We start from the raw sequence: 20,868 nt of genomic DNA on the forward strand, positions 1-20,868 counted from the left end.
TGGGAAGAGCCAGGCAAAGTGCCAGAGTTGGCGCATCTAATAGATGCACCTTTTCTGAGTATCTGCAGGCTGCTATTTTTGGGCGGGGGGCAATATCCATGGCCCCTTACCAGCCTGAGAATACCAGCCCCCAGTTGTCTACTTTAGCAAGGCTGGTTATCAAAAATGGGGGGACCCAACACCATTTTTTAAAATTATTTACTCACATCATTTAAAAAAAATGACGTGAAGACCCCTCTACTCTTGATAAACAACCTTCCTAAATCTGACAGCTGGGGGTTGCAGCCTGCAGCCATCAGTTTTGCCTGGCTGGTTATCCAAAAATATAGGGGAAGCTACCCCATTTTTTAAAATTATTTATTTAGAGCCCAGGCGCCAGCTGATGAGAACTCCCATTAGCTGCCACCTGCTCTCACTGCTATTAGCGGCAGCATGCATAGGCTGATGGGAGCAGTAGTCCCATCACCCGACACCAGTGACTGGAGGTAAACTTTTTATCACCAAAGACAGCTGCCAGGCTCACACTGTCATTTGACATCGTGTGAACCGCATTTGTCTGACCGGCGGTAATGATTTTACCACCAATCAGAGGCAGTGTTTGCTGCTCTGTAATGCACATGATAGCATGGCAAACATTGGATGTTCAGGCCCCCCCATTCACGTTAATGGGGTCCAGGTTTGGGTTTGGGTTGGGGTACTGTTCTGGTACCCGAACTCAAACTTTATTTAACTGGACCCGAACATTTAGGGGTACACCCATTTCTAAACTCTGGTCAAAGAAATGTTTGATATAGCTTAATAAAAACCTCACTGTAAATTTTTGGCCTATACACATAATACAATCCAATCACAAGTTGAATTTTGCTATAATTGCATCTCGTATGTGGCCAACCTTAACAGTCCAATTTTAAAGTCTTACTAAATGTATATATATTTTCTAGGTGACATATTGGATCTGGAAATCAATCGTCCTTGGGAATTTCAACCAGTCTCCCCCTGTAGAACAGTGCTTGTTCCCCTTCTAACATCTGGCACAGCCTTCTGGATTATGAACGTCTTTCATAGATTTGGGACTGAGATGGCTTCGAATTACAGTTACTTTCTTCTAGTTCTTCCTCGTTTCATCATAACAATCCTTTCCTTCCTATTGGACTATACAGTATATCAGGTAGCATTTTCCTGGGGCTCCAACCCATGGAAGGCATTGGTGCTCCTGGCAATGTCTCCAGTGACGCTCGTTTTCTACACTAGAACAATCAGCAATGCTGTTGAGGGTGTACTGTTTGCTATTCTCCTGCTACTTATATCACCTGGTGAAAGAAGCCCTGTATTGAATTCTGGTAAAACAAAATCTTATAATTTTATTGGCCTGGTCTTGACAGTTGGCTTTTTTAACAGACCCACTTTTCTTTGTTTCGCTTTTGTGCCAATATTATACTGGGCTGACAAAAGTGGCAGTCATAAGTCCTATTTCTCCCCGACATCCATTATTCTGGCTGTATTGAAGACCATGCCAAGTGTCATCCTCTGCACAGTCTTATTTATAGCTGCAGACACCATATACTACACTGGACATTGGCCGCTTTCTATGAATGGCAAGGAAGGTTTCATTGAGCAGCTAGTGAAAAACACAATTCTAACACCTATTAATTTCCTGCAATACAACATGAACCCTGAAAATCTTGCTCAGCATGGGATTCACCCCCGAGTAACTCACGTGGCAGTAAATGGTTTTATGCTTTTTGGACTGCTTCATCTGTTCGCTGTGTGCGCTGGTGTGACCATATTAAAAAACAAGATATGGAGTAACTCTGATAAAAGTCCCAATGAAAAGCCTTCTCCCCAGCAAACTAACTTACTGTTAATGTTTTACTTTGTACCGCTCATGTTTCTCTCATTTTTTAGCCACCAGGAACCTCGCTTCCTAATCCCCCTGTTAGTACCATTGGTATTATTAGTTTCCAATTATAATAGCACCATGAAAACAAAATGTGTTATCATCTTGTTTAATATCACTGGAGCCTTTTTCTTTGGCAGTTTCCATCAAGCTGGAATAATTCCCGGCTTGTTCTGCATCCAACAAATTGTGCAGTCTAATTCCGCCTCTGGCAACATGTCATACCGCTACACTGTCCTCTTCACACACACATACATGCCCCCGCTGTACTTACTGAACCTAAAGAAAGGACAAACAGCGGTGAATATTATTGACCTTGCTGGCTGCACGGAAGATATCATGTGCCAAACATTTAGAGACTTACAAGTAGAACTTTCAGTCAGAAATGCACAAGAGCTGGGGAAAACAATGCACCATTTGATAGCCGTGTTCCCTGGCACTATTCAACCAGTTGTGGAGAGTTGCGGTCTAGCTTTTAAAGATGAAGTCTTGTTCACACCACATCTCACTATGGAGGATCCACTCAAAATGTCTCATTTGTTCACAGGCAGCTTAAAAAGTTACTTATCCCTGCACATAATTGAGGTAGATGTGGGGACAACAAGGAGGTAGCATTGAGCAAAGTTTTGCACTTGCCCCCATGATTAAAAAGAATGATTTTATAGAAACCGTCCAATCCGACTCTAGAATGATTTCAAATGAAATCTCTTTTTCTGGCAGTGGTTGGTATTTGGTAATCAAATCACCAGAGTATTCTATTAAAGGGATTTTCCAGGCTTAAGACACAGATGACCTATCCCTGTGATAGATCGTCAATATCAGAATTGCAGTGGTCTGACACCTGGCACACCCACCGACCAGGTGCTTGCTGTTACAAGGCAGTTGGATGTAGAGAGTGAACACAGCTGGAACAACACGGTTCTGACCAATGAGTAGCGGCTGTTCTCGAATACTCCGGCTGATCTGGCCCTTTTACATGAGGGCAGCTACTACATAGAGAACTAAGCAGTTATGTTCTGATTCTGTACACTGTTTACATTCAGACACCAATAGAGCTGCAAACCAATAGAGTTAATTGGTGGGGTGTTGAACCCACGACCATCTGATACTGCTGACCTATCCTAATGACTATCCTAGGATGTTATCCTAAAGACTCCTAAGTATAAGTTATCAATATCATGACCAATATCGCTTGGTGGCAGAAGCACTGCCAAGCCAAAGATACTGCTGTGGCTGGGATCTGTGGTACTGAATAGCCAGGCATAATGAGTGCTTGTTTTTCAACCACTCAATAGGTGACTGTCGCTGCTGGGACCAAAGAGTCAGTACCTGCTAAAACACCCAGCAAATTTCTGGGAGTTGCCAGTTATTGCTAGGTTTTCTACTGGCAGGGCCGGCTCCAGGTTTTCATGGGCCCTGGGCAAAAGAGTCTTAGTGGGCCCCTTTCACACATACCACGATTTATGATGCATGGATTCGGCAGAGAAATATAGGTATAGTACAATGCCAAAGATTTCACTTCTAACATTACATGAGTGACATCAATAGCTCAGAAACTGAACAGATCAGTCCTCCAAACAGTATGTTGGGCACCACATAGTGCTCCATACAGAATAATAAGCCCCATATATTGCTCCATACAGTATTGTCGACACCACATAGTCCTCCATACAGTGTAATGAACCCCATACATTGCTCCAAACAGTATTATGGGCACAACATAGTCCTCCATACAGAATGAGTGACATATATTGCTCCATACAGTATTATGGGCACCACATAGTGCTCCATACAGACCCATATATTGCTCCATACTGTATAATGGGCAACATAATGCTCCATAAAGAATAATGAGCCCCATATATTGTTCCATTCATAATTGGTTCCATATAATGTTCCATACTGTATAGCAGTGTTCCCCAAGTCCGGTCCTCAAGAGCCACCAACAGGTCATGTTTTCAGTATTTCCTTAGTATTACACAGGTGATAATTGCCTCATCTGAACAGGCATGACATGACCTGTTGGTGGCTCTTGAGGACCGGAGTTGGGGAACACTGCTGTATAGAATGGGCCCCATAGAGTATAATGAGCCCCATATATTGCTCCATACAGTATAATGAGTCCCATATAATGCTCCATACAGTATATGATGGGCCCCATGTATTGCTCCATACCGAATGGGCCCTATAAAATGCTCCATACAAAATAGTCCCCATGCTCCATATATAATGGGCCTCATATGATGCTCTATGATGAGCTTCATATAATACTCCATATATAATCAGCCTTATATATGATGCTCCATTGTATGATTGGCCCATATAATGCTCCATATATAATCAGCCCCATATATGATGCTCCAGTGCATAATGGGCCCCTTATAAAATGTTCCATATATGATGGACATATATGCAGCGCCCCAGAGTCCTGGTCATTGCAGTACTGTGGCTCCGCCACTAAGGGGAGCTATGGTACGTCTGATGGCACTGAAGGAGTTCATCTGACCAGGTATCACAGACACCAATACATTTCACAGCTGGGCCTCCAGGGGGAGCTAAGGGTTCTATTCATTAGGCCACTCCTCACATACTGGTAAAACTGGGGGTCAGGCAGGAAGTTAGGGAGAAAGCCGACTGGGTTGGAACCAGGCAACACCTTGTGGCAGAGGGTGTTGTGGGGGAAGATTCGGTAGGGCCCCTGTCAGGGGTGGGATCCTGATAGAGGCCTGGCAACTTGAGAGAACGTCACGGGACCGTGCCTGCTCAGCATAGCGGCGGTGCCCAAGGAAGGATTAGAAGTGAGATAGATTGTGCTGAGTGAGAAACGAGATCAAAGCAACAAGGAGAATACCAGTAGGAGTCGTGCTGTGAGACCGAGGCAACATTCTACTGAGGCGCACAACCGGCGGCCGGAACGCCGAGGAAGTATTCATACAACTAGCTCCAAGCAATACTTCAAACCAACGGCAGGACAGTCAGTCATAGGCAGGCTGTCTCACCTAAATCACCTACGAAGACATAGGGGGCAACTTGTGGAGAGGGGCGACTCTAGGGTCTCGGAAGAGCTCCGAGCCTACCCGTCATACGGGTGCCGTCCTAAACGAAACATCAGGGAGGGACGGAAGATTAGCAGAACATCATCTAATCGAGTTGTGAGGGAACTTAGGAAACAGACACAACAGTTGTGGGGACTTTCCGTAAGCACAGCAGGGGAGGACCACAACACAGCGCTAGCAGGAAGGCACAGATTTCCACCTGCAAAGAGAACTCTGGAGGTGCCATTGGACCGGCCGGACTTGCGCAGCCTGGTTAACCGTATTCCGGATTGAGGACCCAGAGATCTTCAGTAAAGAGGTAAAGAGACTGCAACCTGGTGTCCTCATTATTTACTGCACCGCACCACCACCACTATCTACATCTATCACTGTACGCCCCTCAGCAGGGTCACGGACCGGGTCTAGCCACCGTGACAACCCCAGAGCAGAGACTCAGAGGCCCGGTACCGGGTACCCCTCGGCCCTGCGGCAGTGGGGGCGCTACAACTTGGCGTCAGGAACAGGATCTACTTAAGCCTGAAGAATCAGGTCATGTGTGCCTTAGAACTGTGATTTATTATATTTGGACTGTGATTTATTGCAAAGACTGTGCTGCGCCATTTACCACCAAAATCCGCCGCCATTACAGCGCTGAGGAGAGCGCAGGAGAAGAAGAGGGGCGTGAAGTGGGCGTGAACAAGCTGAAGAGCGCGAAAGACAATGGCCGCCCAGTCTAAATATTTCTGCACTGTGAGGACGTGTCCGTCAGCAGCGGAGATCCGCCTCCTGATCCTTAATGGAGGGCGGAGACCGAGAAAACGACACCGCCCACGAAGGAGAGAGCGGGAAAAAGACCAGGAAGCGACCCACGTGGAGGACGCTATGGCCAACTGTCTCTTTATGAGGTTATAACTCTGGAATGCTTCAAAGGATCCCGATGATTCTGACATTTTTTCTCGTGACATATAGTGGTAAAATTTCTTTGATATTACTTGCGTTTATTTGTGAAAAAAATACAAGCCCTGTCAATTAGGGACCCGTACCTCCAGGTTCGTGAGGATCATATAATCTTAAAACTAGATCCATCATTTATTCCCAAAGTAGCTTCAGTACAAAACAGAAATCAGGAAATAATTCTACCCTCCTTTTGCAATAAACCCTCTAATACAAAAGAACAATCTTTACATTCTCTTGATGTCAGACAGGCAGTACTAGATTATTTAGAGGCCTCTAGTACTTGGAGAAAAGATCCCAATCTTTTTGTCCTTTTTGGAGGTAAAAATAGGGGTAAAAAAGCATCCAAAACATCTATAGCTAGATGGATCACTACAGTAATCTCTAAAGCCTATGCGTTAGAAGGGGTAGATTGTCCTGTGGGAATAAAAGCCCATTCAACTCGGGCCATTTCAGCGTCATGGGCCGAACGGGCAGGGGCATCATTAGAACAAATCTGTAAAGCTGCAACTTGGGCCAGTGTGAACACATTCTGTAAACACTACAAACTAGATGTGTTAGCAAACCAACAAATGTCTTTCGGGAGAAAGGTTCTCCAGGCAGTTGTCCCACCCTAAAGGAGTTTCTTTGGTATTCTCCAGCGTGCTGTCAGGGGGACGTCCTGGAAAATGGGTATTATACCTACCGATAATTCGGTTTCCAGGAGTCCATCCTGACAGCACCGTTACTTCCCCCCCTATGTATACTATGTTATATGCTGTAAATATGATTTGGTTAAATAAATTCAAATGGTATCTATCCATGGTGTGGTACTTGTCAAAACACTAAAGGAAAGGGGGCGGAGTGGGACCTTTTAACCTCTCGTGTTGTTTCCTGTCCCAGCAAGGAGGAGGAGGACGTCCTCCAGCGTGCTGTCAGGATGGACTCCTGGAAACCGAATTATCGGTAGGTACAATACCCATTTTTCCAACTTTGAATTTTTATGCCCTTAAATCACAGAGATATGTTACACAAAATACTTAATAAATAACATTTCCCACATGTCTACTTTACATCAGCACAATTTTGGAATTTTTGTTAGGGAGTTATAAGGGTTAAAAGCTGACCAGCGATTTCTCATTTTTATAGCACCATTTTTTTTTTAAGGACCACATCACATTTGAAGTCACTTTGAGGGTGTCACGGCCACTCCTTCTGCGGCCGTGCCTGCTGCTGGGACCACCGCCACTCTGTGGATGATGGTCTTCGCGCCCTCCAGTCTTCGGCTCCCGTCTCTTCTCTGGCCTCGGCTCCTCACCCACCTCCCTGTCTGGCTAAACTTCCTCACTATAGTGGGGATCCAAAATTGTGTAGAAGGTTTTTAAATCAATGCCAGCTTCATTTTGAGCTACTTCCCATGCAGTATCCCACTGACCATTCAAAAGTGGCTTTTGTAATCTCTCACTTAGAGGGTGAGGCTTTGGTGTGGGTTAATCCTCTCTGGGAGTGGGATGATCCCCTTGTTTCTCAACTCTCCACCTTCTTTGATACTTTTCGCAAAGTGTTTGATCAACCGGGTCGTTTGGCCTCTACCATCGAGTCTCTGTTCCACCTTCAACAAGGTATGCTTTCGGTGGGCCAATTCGCTATCCAGTTTCGCACCCTTTCATCCAAATTAGGATGGAATAATGAGGCTTTGGTGGGAGCCTTCTGGCGGGGGCTTTCTCCTCGAATTAAGGATGAGTTGGTGGGTCGTGATACTCCGAATTCCTTGGAGGATCTCATCTCATTGGCAACCTGCATTGACTTACATTTTCAAGAACGTTCTCGAGAATCCGCTAGCGAGAGATTTCCTCGACTTCCTCCTGTTTCTCCTAGCTCTTCCCATCCTCGGTCTGAGTCTTCTTCTGCTAATTCTGCCCCAGAACCCATGCAGGTGGATCGTCTTAAGCCTGTGGAGCAACGTCGGAAAGAGAGACTAACTCAAGGTCTCTGTTTCTATTGTGGTAGTGCATCTCTTGCGTTCCTGTCCTTTGAGGCTGGGAAACGCCTCCACCTAGGACTGGTAAGAGAGGTCTCCCTAGGTATCCCAGAATCCTCTCAACCCTTCTCTCTTTCTGTTCTTTTACATCTGGGTGATAAACGTTTCTCTGACTCTGCTTATATAGATTCCGGGGTGGCCGGGAACTTTATTCAACTCGAGGCAGTTAGGAGATTGCAGATTCCGGTCAGATCCCTGGAGACTCCTCAACAGATTGCGTCAGTCGATGGCCAACCTCTGCGGGAGTCCGTTACGTTGGTAACCGAATAATTGGAACTTCAATTTGGAATCCTGCATCGTGAGAAGATCGTCTTCTATGTGCTGCCTTCTTTATCCCACACGTTTCTTCTTGGACTGACTTCCTTGGTTGAGGACTCACGAGCCTTGTATTGACTGGCGGTCTGGCGAAATCCTGTGTTGGGGACTCTTCTGCCAGAGTAACTGTCTGCTTCCTGTTTTGCCAATAAAAAACCTTCTCAACCAATTTCGGTGTCTTCAAATTTACATTCTTCGTATTTGTCTTTCCTGGATGTCTTCAATAAGAAAGAGGCAGAGACTTTACCTCCGCATCGACCCTACGACTGCCTAATTGATCTTGTTCCGGGCTCTACTCCTCCCCGAGGTCGAATCTACCCGTTGTCTCCTACCGAGACTCAAGCCATGACTGAATACGTCCGGGAGAATTTATCCAAAGGTTTTATTTGCAAATCCTCCTCCCCTGCAGGTGCGGGTTTCTTCTTCATTAAGAAGGACGGGTCCCTTCGTCCTTGTATTGACTACCATGGTCTCAACAATCTCACGATCAAGAACAAGTACCCGCTACCTCTCATTCCTGAGTTGTTTGATCGCCTGAGGGGAGCCTGAATTTTCACGAAATTGGATCTTCACGGAGCTTACAATCTAATCCGTATTCGTTCAGGAGACAAATGGAAAACCGCTTTTAACACTTGAGATGGCCACTATGAGTATTTAGTCATGCCTTTCGGCTTGTGTAACGCTCCAGCGGTGTTCCAGGAGTTTGTAAATTATGTTTTCCGTGATCTACCCTACTCCTGTGTGGTGGTATATTTAGGCGACATTTTGGTGTTCTCCTCAGATCTTGCTTCCCACAGAAGGGATGTCCGCCAAGTGCTGTCTCGTCTTAGAGAGAAAAGTCTTTTTGCCAAACTCGTGAAGTGCGTTTTTGAGCAGTCTTCGCTACCATTTCTTGGCTATATCATTTCTGACTCTGGCTTGACCCGGAAAAAGTGTCTGCTGTGCTTAACTGGCCACGTCCTCAGGGAGTAAAAGCTACCAAACACTTCCTCGGGTTCCCAAATTACTACCGGCAGTTTATCCCACATTTCTCCAATCTGGTCGCCTCAATTTCTGCTTTGACTCGCAAGGGATCCAACCCCCACATCTGGCCTTCTGAAGCTGAAGATGCTTTTCGCTCTCTGAAACAAGCCTTTGCTTTGGCTCATGTACTCCGTTGGCCTGAGGTCAGCAAGCCCTTTATTCTTGAGGTAGACACTTCTGCCATTGGTGCTGGTGTGGTACTTTCCCAAAGATCCTCTTCCGGACATCTGGCTACTTGTGTTTTCTTTTCCAAAATCTTCTCCGCCTCGGTGAGGAATTACACCATCGGTGACAAGGAACTATTGGCCATAAAATTGGCGCTGGAGGATTGGTGTTATCTGTTGGAGAGAGCTGTTCACCCTTTCAAGATCTTCACAGATCATAAGAATCTGGAATATATCCGCTCGGCGCAAAGATTGAATCCTCGACAAGCCAGATGGTCGTTGTTCTTTGCCCGTTTTGACTTCGAATTACATTTTCGTCCTGGAAACAAGAACTTCAAAGCCGATGCTTTGTCCAGGTCATTTCTCACATCCGATGTTGAGGAGAAGCCCGCACACATCGTGGATCCCAGCAAAATTATTCTTGTGGCTCCGGTCAGCATGTCTTCTTTACCACCAGGTAAAACCTTTGTCCAGGTGAACGAAAGGTCTCGAGTCCTACGTTGGGGCCATGCCTCAAAAGTAGCAGGCCATGTAGGATACAAGAAGACACTCGCTCTCATCACGCGCCACTATTAGTGGCTGTCTCTTCTTCCGGGTGTTTGAAGTTTTGTCGCCTCATGTCCTTCCTGTGCATTAAACAAGATCCCCAGACATCTGCCCTCCGGTCTCCTACATCCGCTTCCAGTTCCTTCGGCTCCCTGGCAGCATATCGCTATGGATTTTATTACCGACCTTCCTCGGTCTTCTGGTCATACGGTCATTTTTGTAGTCGTGGATCGATTCTCCAAGTTGGCTCATTTTGTCCCTTTGCCAGAATTGCCTTCCGCTCCTGAATTGGCGAGAATCTTCATTGCTCATATCTTCCGGATTCACAGTTTTCTGTTGCACATAGTCTCTGATAGAGGAGTCCAGTTCACCTCTCGTTTTTGGCGAGCTCTATGCAAACTGATGAATGTTACCTTGGATTTCTCTACAGCTTATCATCCTCAGACCAATGGACAAGCTGAGCGCACAAACCAAATACTGATGACTTATCTCCGTCATTTTTCCAACGGTCATCAAAATGACTGGTCTGATTTGCTTCCGTGGGCTGAGTTCACGTAAAATAACCACATCAATGAGTCTTCTTCCAAATCTCCCTTCTTCATCGTCTATGGGCAACATCCTGGTATCCCTCTACCGGTGCTTCCTGTCTGGGGTGTGCCAGCAACTGATCTTCTGTCCGAGGAGTTCTCCAGGGTCTGGCAGGAGACCAAAATTGCCTTGGTTTGGGCACAGGCCAGGATTAAGAGACATGCCGATAAGAGACGTCTGGATCCTCCCTTATACCAGCCAGGTGATAAGGTGTGGCTGTCCTCCAGGTTTATTCGTTTAAAGATCCCCTCATATAAATTGGGTCCACAGTATGTAGGTCCTTTCGAGGTTTTGTCTCATATAAATGATGTTGCTTACAAACTGAAATTGCCCGCTTCTCTTCGCATACCTAACTCTTTTCACGTTTCCCTTTTGAAACCAGTCATCTTCAATCAGTTCCATGTTTCTCCTGCTCAAACTCCTTTACATGTCTCCGACCCAGATGTCTTTGAGGTTAAGGACATTCTTCCCATGAAAAAGTCTCGAGGTAAAACACTCTTTTTGGTTGATTGGAAGGGTTTTGGTCACGAAGAGAGGTCTTGGGAGCCCCGTGAGAACATACAAGCTCCTCAGATTTTATCCAGGTTTCTGTCTGGTCTTAGAAAGGAGGGGAGTAAGGGGAGGGGTACTGTCATGGCCACTCCTTCTGTGGCCGTGCCTGCTGCCGGTGATCACCGCCGCTCTCCCTGCTCATACTTACCCGCTGTGGTGCGCTCCTTCTGCAGGCGCACGTCCTCTCCTTCATTCTTCTCCACTCCCTGGTTCTCGTCGGGTGCGCGTGGGCACCTCCCACTCCAGCACTTCCTCTTTCTGATTTACAGGCTCTCTGTATCTCCTCTCTGTGATCCTGGAGGACCGTGACCCGGAAGCCCTTCAGCACTCCATGTATTTAAGGCGATTCCTTCCTCTGCTCCTTGCCTGTCTGTCATTTGTGCTTCTGTGACTCAGGTCCACCTTTGTCTTTGCTCTGCTTGTTCTGAGTCTCCGCTCTGTCCAGCCAGTTCAGCTTCTCTGCCTTTCCCAGGCTTCCTTGTCTCCTCATCCAGTCCAGCCTTCCCAGTGTCCGCTCCGTACTCTGTTAGTCTGGTGTCTCTGTCCTGTCCTGCTTCCTTTGTGTCTTCCCCTTCCCAGTGCTCCTTTGGTCTCGCCTGTATTCAGCTCTTCCCAAACTGTACTTCATCTTACCCCGCTCTGTCCGTCCTACGCCCAGCTTCCCTATTTTGTACCTCCTACTACCTGTCTCCGGGTTCCAGCTTCTGCGGCAATAGTCTCCCTTGGGTCTGCCCGTAACGCTCCCTGTATAGGGGATGGTCTACCTGGTCAGCTCACCCTTAGGAGGTTCATTGTCGTGGATCTGCGGGTCCACTCCAGGTGTTCCAAAAGATCTTACAGAGGGGTCTATATGATAGAAAATACCAAAAAGTTACACCATTCTAAAAACTGCATCCTCAAGGTGCTCAAAATCACATTTAAGAAGTTTATTAACCCTTCAGGTGCTTCACAGGAATTTGTGGAATGTTTAAAAAAAATGAACATTTAACTTTTTTTCACAAAAAAATTAATTCAGATTAATTTGTTTTATTTTACCAAGGGTAATAGAAATTGGACCCCAAAAGTTGTTGTACAATTTGCCCTGAGTATGCTGATACCCCATATGTGGGGGTAAACCACTGTTTGGGCGCAAGGCAGAGCTTGGAAGGGAAGGAGCACCATTTGACTTTTTCAACGCAGAATTGGCTGGAATTGAGATCAGACGCCATGTCGCATTTGGAGAGCCCCTGATATGCCTAAACAGTGGAAACCCCCACAAGAGACCCCATTTTGGAAAGTAGACCACCTAAGGAACTTATCTAGATGTGTGGTGAGCACTTTGAACTCCCAATTGTTTCACTAAAGTTTTAAATGTAAAGCCATAAAAATAAAAAATCATATTGTTTTCATAAAAATTATCTTTTAGCCCCCAATTTTGTATTTTTCCAAGGGTATCTGGAGAAATTGGACCCCAAAAGTTGTTGTGCAATTTGTCCCGAGTATGCTAAAACCCCCGTAAGTGACCCCATATTGGAAACTAGACCCCCAAAGGAACTTATCTAGATGTGTTGTGAGAACTTTGAACCCCCAAGTGCTTCACTAAAGTTTATAACGCAGAGCCGTGAAAATAAAAAATCCTTTTTTTTCCACAAAAATGATTTTTTTAGCCCCAGTTTTGTATTTTCCCAAGGGTAACAGGAGAAATTGGACCCCAAAAGTTGTTGTCCAATTTGTCCTGAGTATGCTGATACTCCATATGTGGGAGAAAACTACTGTTTGGGCACACGTCGGGGCTCGGAAGGGAAGAAGTGGCAGTTTAGAATACAGACTTTGATGGAATGGTCTGCAGGCATCACGTTGCGTTTGCAGTGCCTCTGATGTACTTAAACAGTATAAACCCCCCACAAGTTACCCCATATTGGAAACTAGACCCCACAAGGAGCTTATCTAGATGTGTTGTGAGAACTTTGAACCCCCAAGTGTTTCACTAAAGTTTATAACGCAGAGCCATGAAAATAAAAAATCATTTTTTCCCACAAAAATTATTTTTTAGCCCCCAAATTTTTATTTTCCCAAGGGTAACAGGAGAAATTGGACCACAAAAGTTGTCCAATTTATCCTGAGTACGCTGATACCCCATATGTGGGGGTAAACCACTGTTTGGCTGCAGGGCAGAGCTCGGAAGGGAAGGAGCACCGTTTTACTTTTTCAACGCAGAATTGGATGAAATTGAGATCATCCGTCATGTTGCGTTTGCAAAGCCCCTGATGTGCCTAAACAGTGGAAACCCCCCACTTTTAACTACAACCCTTACCCCAACATACCCCTAAGCCTAATCCCAACCCTAACCACACCCCTAACCCCAACACACCCATAACCCGAACACACCCCTAACCCTAATCTCAACCCACCCGTAACCCCAACACACCCCTAACCTTAATCCTAACTCTAACCATAACCAAAACCACACACCTAACCCTGACACGCCCCTAACCCAACCATAAACATAATCCAAACCCTAACCCGAACTCTAGCCCCAACCCTAACTTTAGCCCCAACCCTAACCCTAACTTTAGCCCCAACCCTAACCCTAACTTTAGCCCCAACCCTAACTTTAGCCCCAACCCTAACCCTAATGGGAAAATGGAAATAAATACATTTTTTTATTTTATTATTTTTCCCTAACTAAGGCGGTGATAAAGGCGAGTTTTATTTACTATTTATAGTGGGGTTTTATAGTGGGTTTTTATGTTTGGCAGCTGTCACACACTAAAAGACGCTTTTTATTGCAAAAAATAGTTTTGCGTTGCCACATTTTGAGAGCTATAATTTTTCCATATTTTGGTCCACAGAGTCATGTGAGGTCTTGTTTTTTGCAGGACGAATTGACGTTTTTATTAGTACCATTTTCGGGCACATGATTTGATCACTTTTTATTCCGATTTTGGTTAGGCAGAATGAACAAAAATTAGCAATTCATGAATTTCTTTTGGGGGCGTTTATACCGTTCTGCATTTTGTAAAATTGATAAAGCATTTTTATTCTTTGGGTCAGTACGATTAGGCTACGTTCACATTTGCGTTGTTGGGCGCAGCGTCGTCGACGCATACCGACGCATGCGTCATGCGCCCCTATCTTTAACATGGGGGGTGCATGGACATGCGCCGGTATGCGTTGTACTGCGTTTTATGACGCATGCGTCATATAGACGCACAAGACAGGGCACAGGGGACGCTACTTGTAGCGTTTTCCCTATGCCGAAAGTCCCGATCTGTAGGATCTTATGACAACGCATGCGTTGCAAAACGCTGCGTTGTGTACATGCGTTGTTGGTTGCGTCGTATCGCGTCTCCGACGCTGCGCCCAACAACGCAAATGTGAACGTAGCCTTACAGCGACACCTCATTTATATAATTTTTTAATGTTTTGGCACTTCTGTACAATAAAAACTATTTTATAGAAAAAATAATTAGTTTTGCATCGCATTATTCTGAGGGCTATAACTTTTTTATTTTTTTGCTGATGATGCTGTATGGCAGCTCATTTTTTGCGGGTCAAGATGACGTTTTCAGCAGTACCATGTTTATTTATATCCGTGTTTTTGTTCGGCAGTATGATGATAAAGCATTGTTTTTTGTCTGTTTTTTTTTTTACGGTGTTCACTGAAAGGGTTAACTAGTGGGATAGTTTTATAGGTCGGGTTGTTATGGACGCGGCGATACTAAATATGTGTACTTTTATTGTTTGTTTTTTTTATTTACATAAAGAAAAGTATTTATTGGAGCAATATATATATTTTTTTTCTTTATTTAGGATTTTTTTTTACACATGTTAATATATATTTTTTTCCTTTTTAACTTTGTCCCAGGGTGCGACATCACTGTATAGTGAACTGTATAGTGAACTTTGAAAAGCACTGTGTCAGATCAGCGATCTGACAGGCACTGCAAGAGGCTTGCCGGCGCCTGTTCTCAGCAGGCGCTTGCAAGCCACCACCCTGCAGGACCGGCAGGACCCCCTCGGCCATCTAGGATCCGGAGCCTGCAGGGAGGAGACAGGAGGAGACAAGAGGAACAAAGTGATCACATCACGTTGTTCCGATGGTCTCAGTGAAACACGCAGGGAGCCCTTTCCCTGCGCGATGCTTCCCTATGCCAACGGAATGCTGTGATCATGTTTGATCACAGTGTTCCAGGGGTTAAAGTGCCGGGAGCGGTCCGTGACTGCTCCTGGCACATAGTGCCGGATGTCAGCTGTGATAATCAGCTGACACCTGGCCGCCATCAGCTGCGCTCCCCCCGGGAGCCCAATGTTATACAATTTAATAAATCGCCTGAGGGTTAAAAATGCTCACTGCACCCCTAGATGAATTCCTCAAGAGGTGTAATTTCCAAAATGGGGTCAGGGTTTCTGCTGTTTTGCCATGTCGGGGGCTCTTCAAATGTGACATTGCATCAGCAATCTATTCCAGCCAAAATTGTGCTCCAGAATTCAATTGGCACTCCTTACTTTCTGAGCCCTGCCGTGCACCCAAACAGTAGTTTTCCTCCACATATGGTGTATCGGCGTACTCAGGAGAAATCGCACAACAAATTGTATGGTCCATTTTCTCCTGTTACTCTTGTGAAAATGTAAAATTTGGAGCTGAATCAACATTGTTTTGAAAAAGTTAAATCATCAGAAAATTTATTTATTTTTTTAAGTTTTGCGGTGTATGCTGTAATTCTGAAATCCTGCAGTTGCACTCTGGCCACTGAGCCTTATAATAAGCTGACATTTCTTGTTCTGTAAAGATCACTTTTCAGTAATTATCACATGCAAGGTTACAAATAAATGTGATGCAAATTTTAGAAAAGGGCTTCTGAGATATTAGCATCCTCAAGCGTCTATTTTGCCCTACCTATAACCCAGACTCGCACAGAAAGAACACACACATGCACACACACTATAAAAGTAATAAGCATAAAATATATTGTAGGTGATTCGTTCCCAATCATTTTGTATGCAATAGTTCCGTGAGATTGAAAGATTTATCTGGGACTTTCCTTTTTTTTATGATGTAGCTAAGATCTTACTGGCATGTAGCTGCTAACTAGTGGCCTGTTCTACAAAGCACTGATCTTTACCGGATCACAATGTCCAAGGACTTCTCCTGCTGGCAAATCTGCTACTTCATTTAACCTCACGTCAGTAGAGCAGATCTTAATCTTCTGGTGTCCTCAGTCGACAAGCCGTCACTGCCGATGTCGTGCTGATTGACAGCAGGTTCCCTGAAGTTTAACAGCTGGCTCGCTGTTGCCATGACATCGGACTGTTCCGACTGGTGCCAATCTCAGCCAGCTCAGAGCGGTCACAGACCATTCCTGCAGCAAACTCTGTGGCTTCTGGTGACATCACGTCAAGAGAGCAGCTTCTACTTATTTGTCCTGCTCTGTTGATGGGATGCTTTGGTGATGTCATGCTGATTGACAGCTGGCTTTCCCCTGCTTAATTGCAGGGAGCCAGCTGTCAATCAATATGACATCAGCAGTGATGCCCTGTCGACACAGCAGGCCAGAAGAGTAAGAGCTGCTCTGTAGACATGAGGTCAAATGAAACAGCAGAATCATGGTGAGGAGCAGTTTGTGTGAGCCAGCAGAGATCAGTGCTGGGCTGAACAGGCAGGTGGATAGAGGTGAACTATGCTGGGTGAGCCTCATTATGTCTACATTATTTAATGCTCTATCTGCATCTTATTTGACTTAATCTAAAGGGAATTATATTTGCGGGCACTCCAATCTGTACCATGATATCAATTTAATGCTTGAACAAACTTTTTTACTTGCTATTTGAATGATTTACATATACATATTTGTATATACTCTTTGCATACATTGGTCTTTATAGTCATTGGATATTGATTGGTGCCGCCATACTTTGGGGATTTCCTTGTGACCATTTATGTTTGCGTCTGTTATGTTGGATATATACTTGCTTTTTGATCTATATAATAAAAATATTAGTATTTGCAGCTACTCTTGTCCTTGCACATTTTTTGTTGTATCGGTTTTCTAAGTTAAGGACATAGAAGAAGTTTTGATTCGTGAGAAACAGGTGGTGAGACCCCTATCTACTACTGAAACATAAAAGCCATCAAGTATTTGGTGCAGAAATTTTTGCACTCTTTCAGCATTTCTTGGCAAGAAAAACGCAGCAGCAAAAATGTATGTTTTTGGTGCACATTTTTCCCCACTCATTAGTATGGGTCAAATCTGCAGCAAAAAAGTATTGACATCCTGCAGAATTAAATCTGCACTAAAGTCACAAATAAGCAACGTGTGTACGAGATTTCAGGATTCTCATTCACTTTGCTGGCATCAGGAAACCCTACAGGTTTTGTGACATATCTCTGCAGAAAAAAAGCAACAAATCTGCAACGTGTGCGAAGTCCCTTACACTTTCATATACAAAGAAGTTGGAAAGCTCAGTGCAATATATAATATACTATACAGTCCAGGCTACTAAATAAAAAACATAAATCACAAAAACGTCCCACGCTGCCAAAAAATTGGTACTTCGCTAAACATATAACACCGGAGCAGCCACTGTTCAGTGGTCAACTCAATGAAGCCCACCAATCATAAGATAATTTTAAAATTTAACATTTATTAATAATCCATAAAAGATCCACATGACCACTAAGAATATTTGAACACAAACAATAACCCCAAGTCAGAGGGGAACATCCACCTACAAAATAGAGCATATCAAAAAAAGTCCAAAGATATAAATAATATCAATATCAACAGGCAAGGCAGAATTGCATCTTAGAACAAACTACGGCTCCATCCTATTGTATAGTATGGTTATATAGAAGTATACACCTTCAAGCACTTAATCACACCCATAGCATACCCATAGTAAATAGCTATAACCAGTGCCAAGCAGCATCTCAACGACCATAAGCTAATGAGAACCAGAATGAGTGCCACGATGAGAACCTGATGGGAGCCCGAGCTAGTGAAGATATGAAGCCAATGCCTTACCCAGTGAATGCCCGTCTAGTGGATGTATTCCTCCAGCGCCCCGACGCGTGTTTCGCCCTCTGCTTCTTCTGGGGGCGTGATATTGATATTATTTATATCTTTGGACTTTTTTTGATATGCTCTATTTTGTAGGTGGATGTTCCCCTCTGACTTGGGGTTATTGTTTGTGTTCAAATATTCTTAGTGGTCATGTGGATCTTTTATGGATTAATAAATGTTACATTTTAAAATTATCTTGATTGCTGGGCTTCATTGAGTTGACCACTGAACAGTGGCTGCTCTGGTGTTTTATACTAAATAAAAAACATAAAAGCAATAAGAGAACTGTAAATTGCCAGTAAATATCTTATTTGATACATTTGATTCTTCAATAAGACTTTTATTTGTTTTTTTAAGATTGAATCATTTTTAGATAACAAATGTAGCTCTTATAAAGCATAGCTCATTTCATAAAGCAAAGCTGTAATATTGTGAAGATATAGGCAGCGTGATGTCACCTGAACACTTCAAAATCTATCTATCCACAGTGGGGGAAATAAGTATTTGATCCCTTGCTGATTTTGAAAGTTTGCCCACTGACAAAGACATGAACAGTCTATAATTTTAAGGGTAGGTTAATTTTAACATTGAGAGACAGAATATCAAAAATAAAATCCAGAAAATCACATTGTATAAATTATATAGATTTAATGCATTTTGCAGTGAGAAATAAGTATTTGATCCTCTACCAACCATTAAGAGTTCTGCATTAAAGACAGCTGTCTTACATAGTCACCTTTATAAAAGATTCATGTCCACAGACTCAATTAATTAGTCAGACTCTAACCTCTACAACATGGGCAAGACCAAAAGAGCATTATATGGATGTCAGGGACAAGATCATACACCTGCACAAAGCTGGAATGAGATACAAAACCATAAGATGCTGGATAAGAAGGAGACAACTGTTGGTGCAATAGTAAGAAAATGGAAGAAATACAAAATGACTGTCAATCGACATCGATCTGGGGCACCATGCAAAATCTCACCTCGTGTAGTATCCTTGATTATGAGGAAGGTGAGAGATCAGCCTAAAACTACACGGGGAAACTTGTTAATGATCTCAAGGTAGCTGGGACCACAGTCACCAAGAAAACCATTGGTAACACATTACGCCGTAAAGGTTTAAAATACAGCAGTGCTCACAAGGTCCCCCTGCTCAAGAATGCACATGTGCAGGCCCGTCTGAAGTTTGCCACCTGGATGATTCTGTGAGTGATTGGGAGAAGGTGCTGTGGTCAGATGAGACAAAAATTGAGGTATTTGGCATTAACTCAACTCGCTGTGTTTGGAGGAAGATAAATACTGCCTATGACCCAAAGAACACTGTCCCCACTGTCAAGCATGGAGGTGGAACAATTATGTTTTGGGCGTATTTCTTGGCTGAGGGCACAGGACTGCTTCAATTGGAGAATGGATGGAGCCATGTACTGTAAAATCCGAAGTGACAACCTCCTTCGCTCCGCCAGGACATTAAAAATGGGTCATGGCTGGGTCTTCCAGCACGACAATGACCCAAAACATACAGCCAAGGCAACAAAGGAGTGAATCAAAAAGCACATTATGGTCATGGAGCGGCCTAGCTAGTCACCAGACCTTAATCCCAGAGAAAACTTATGGAGGGAGTTGAATGTTATGACCCCAATGGCAGAGGGTCTCAAAAGTACATACCAAGTCTGCAAACATAAAAAACCAGCTCATAGGGCAGTGGTAACTGGGCTAACCGTATATCTAATCCTAGCACCACAAATAGCAGCAGCCGGGGAATGTGCCTACGTTGGTTCTAGACGTCTCGCGCCAGCCGGAGAACTAACTAACCCTAGAAGGGAAAAGATAGACCTTTCTTGCCTCCAGAGAAAAGACCCCAAAAGTTGGATACAAGCCCCCCACAAATAATAACGGTGAGGTAAGGAGAAAAGACAAACGTAAGAATGAACTAGATATTTAGCAAAGAGAGGCCCACTGACTAATAGCAGAATATAGTAAGATGACTTATACGGTCAGCAAAAACCCTATCAAAATTTCCACGCTGGATATTCAAGAACCCCCGAACCGTCTAACGGCCCGGGGGGAGAATACCAGCCCCCTAGAGCTTCCAGCAAAATCAGGAATCACATTTAGTACAAGCTGGACAGAAAATAAGAGCCATACAATAACCAAAAAACAAGGAAGCAGGACTTAGCTTAATTTTGCAAGAACCAGGACCAGCAGACAGGAGCAAACAGAAAGGATCTGATTACAACGATGCCAGGCACTGGACTGAGAATCCAGGAAGTTTATATAGCAACACCCCTGGACTAACGACCCAGGTGGGTGCCAAACTGAGGAAAGACAATCCCAGAGTCATATCCCTAGTGACCACAAGAGGGAGCCAAAAAAGTCTAATTCACAACAGTACCCCCCCTTTAAGGAGGGGTCACCGAACCCTCACCAAGACCACCAGGGCGATCAGGATGAGCAGCGTGAAAGGCACGAACTAAGTCGGCCGCATGCACATCAGAGGCAACCACCCAGGAATTATCCTCCTGACCATAGCCCTTCCACTTGACCAGATACTGAAGCCTCCGCCTGGAGAGACGAGAATCCAAGATCTTCTCCACCACGTACTCCAACTCGCCCTCAACCAACACCGGAGCAGGAGGCTCAACAGAAGGAACCACAGGTACAACGTACCGCCGCAACAAAGACCTATGGAACACGTTATGAATGGCAAACGACACCGGAAGATCCA

At 44.4% G+C, this 20,868-nt stretch overlaps 1 protein-coding gene across 1 annotated transcript in view; it reads left to right on the forward strand.

Annotated features, from left to right (window-relative positions):
* The window catches only part of PIGZ (phosphatidylinositol glycan anchor biosynthesis class Z (Gwada blood group)), a 96,197-nt gene extending 79,114 nt beyond the window's left edge, over positions 1-17,083 (forward strand). Inside the window, exon 4 of the mRNA XM_077290402.1 lies at positions 942-17,083. Within this exon, the coding sequence (XP_077146517.1) occupies positions 942-2,509 (1,568 nt within the window). The 3' untranslated portion in view covers positions 2,510-17,083. The remainder of the gene's footprint in view (positions 1-941) is intronic.
* Positions 17,084-20,868: the final 3,785 nt, after the last annotated feature.

Source organism: Ranitomeya variabilis, chromosome 2 (genome assembly GCF_051348905.1).
Source record: "Ranitomeya variabilis isolate aRanVar5 chromosome 2, aRanVar5.hap1, whole genome shotgun sequence".
Lineage (NCBI taxonomy): Eukaryota > Metazoa > Chordata > Amphibia > Anura > Dendrobatidae > Ranitomeya > Ranitomeya variabilis.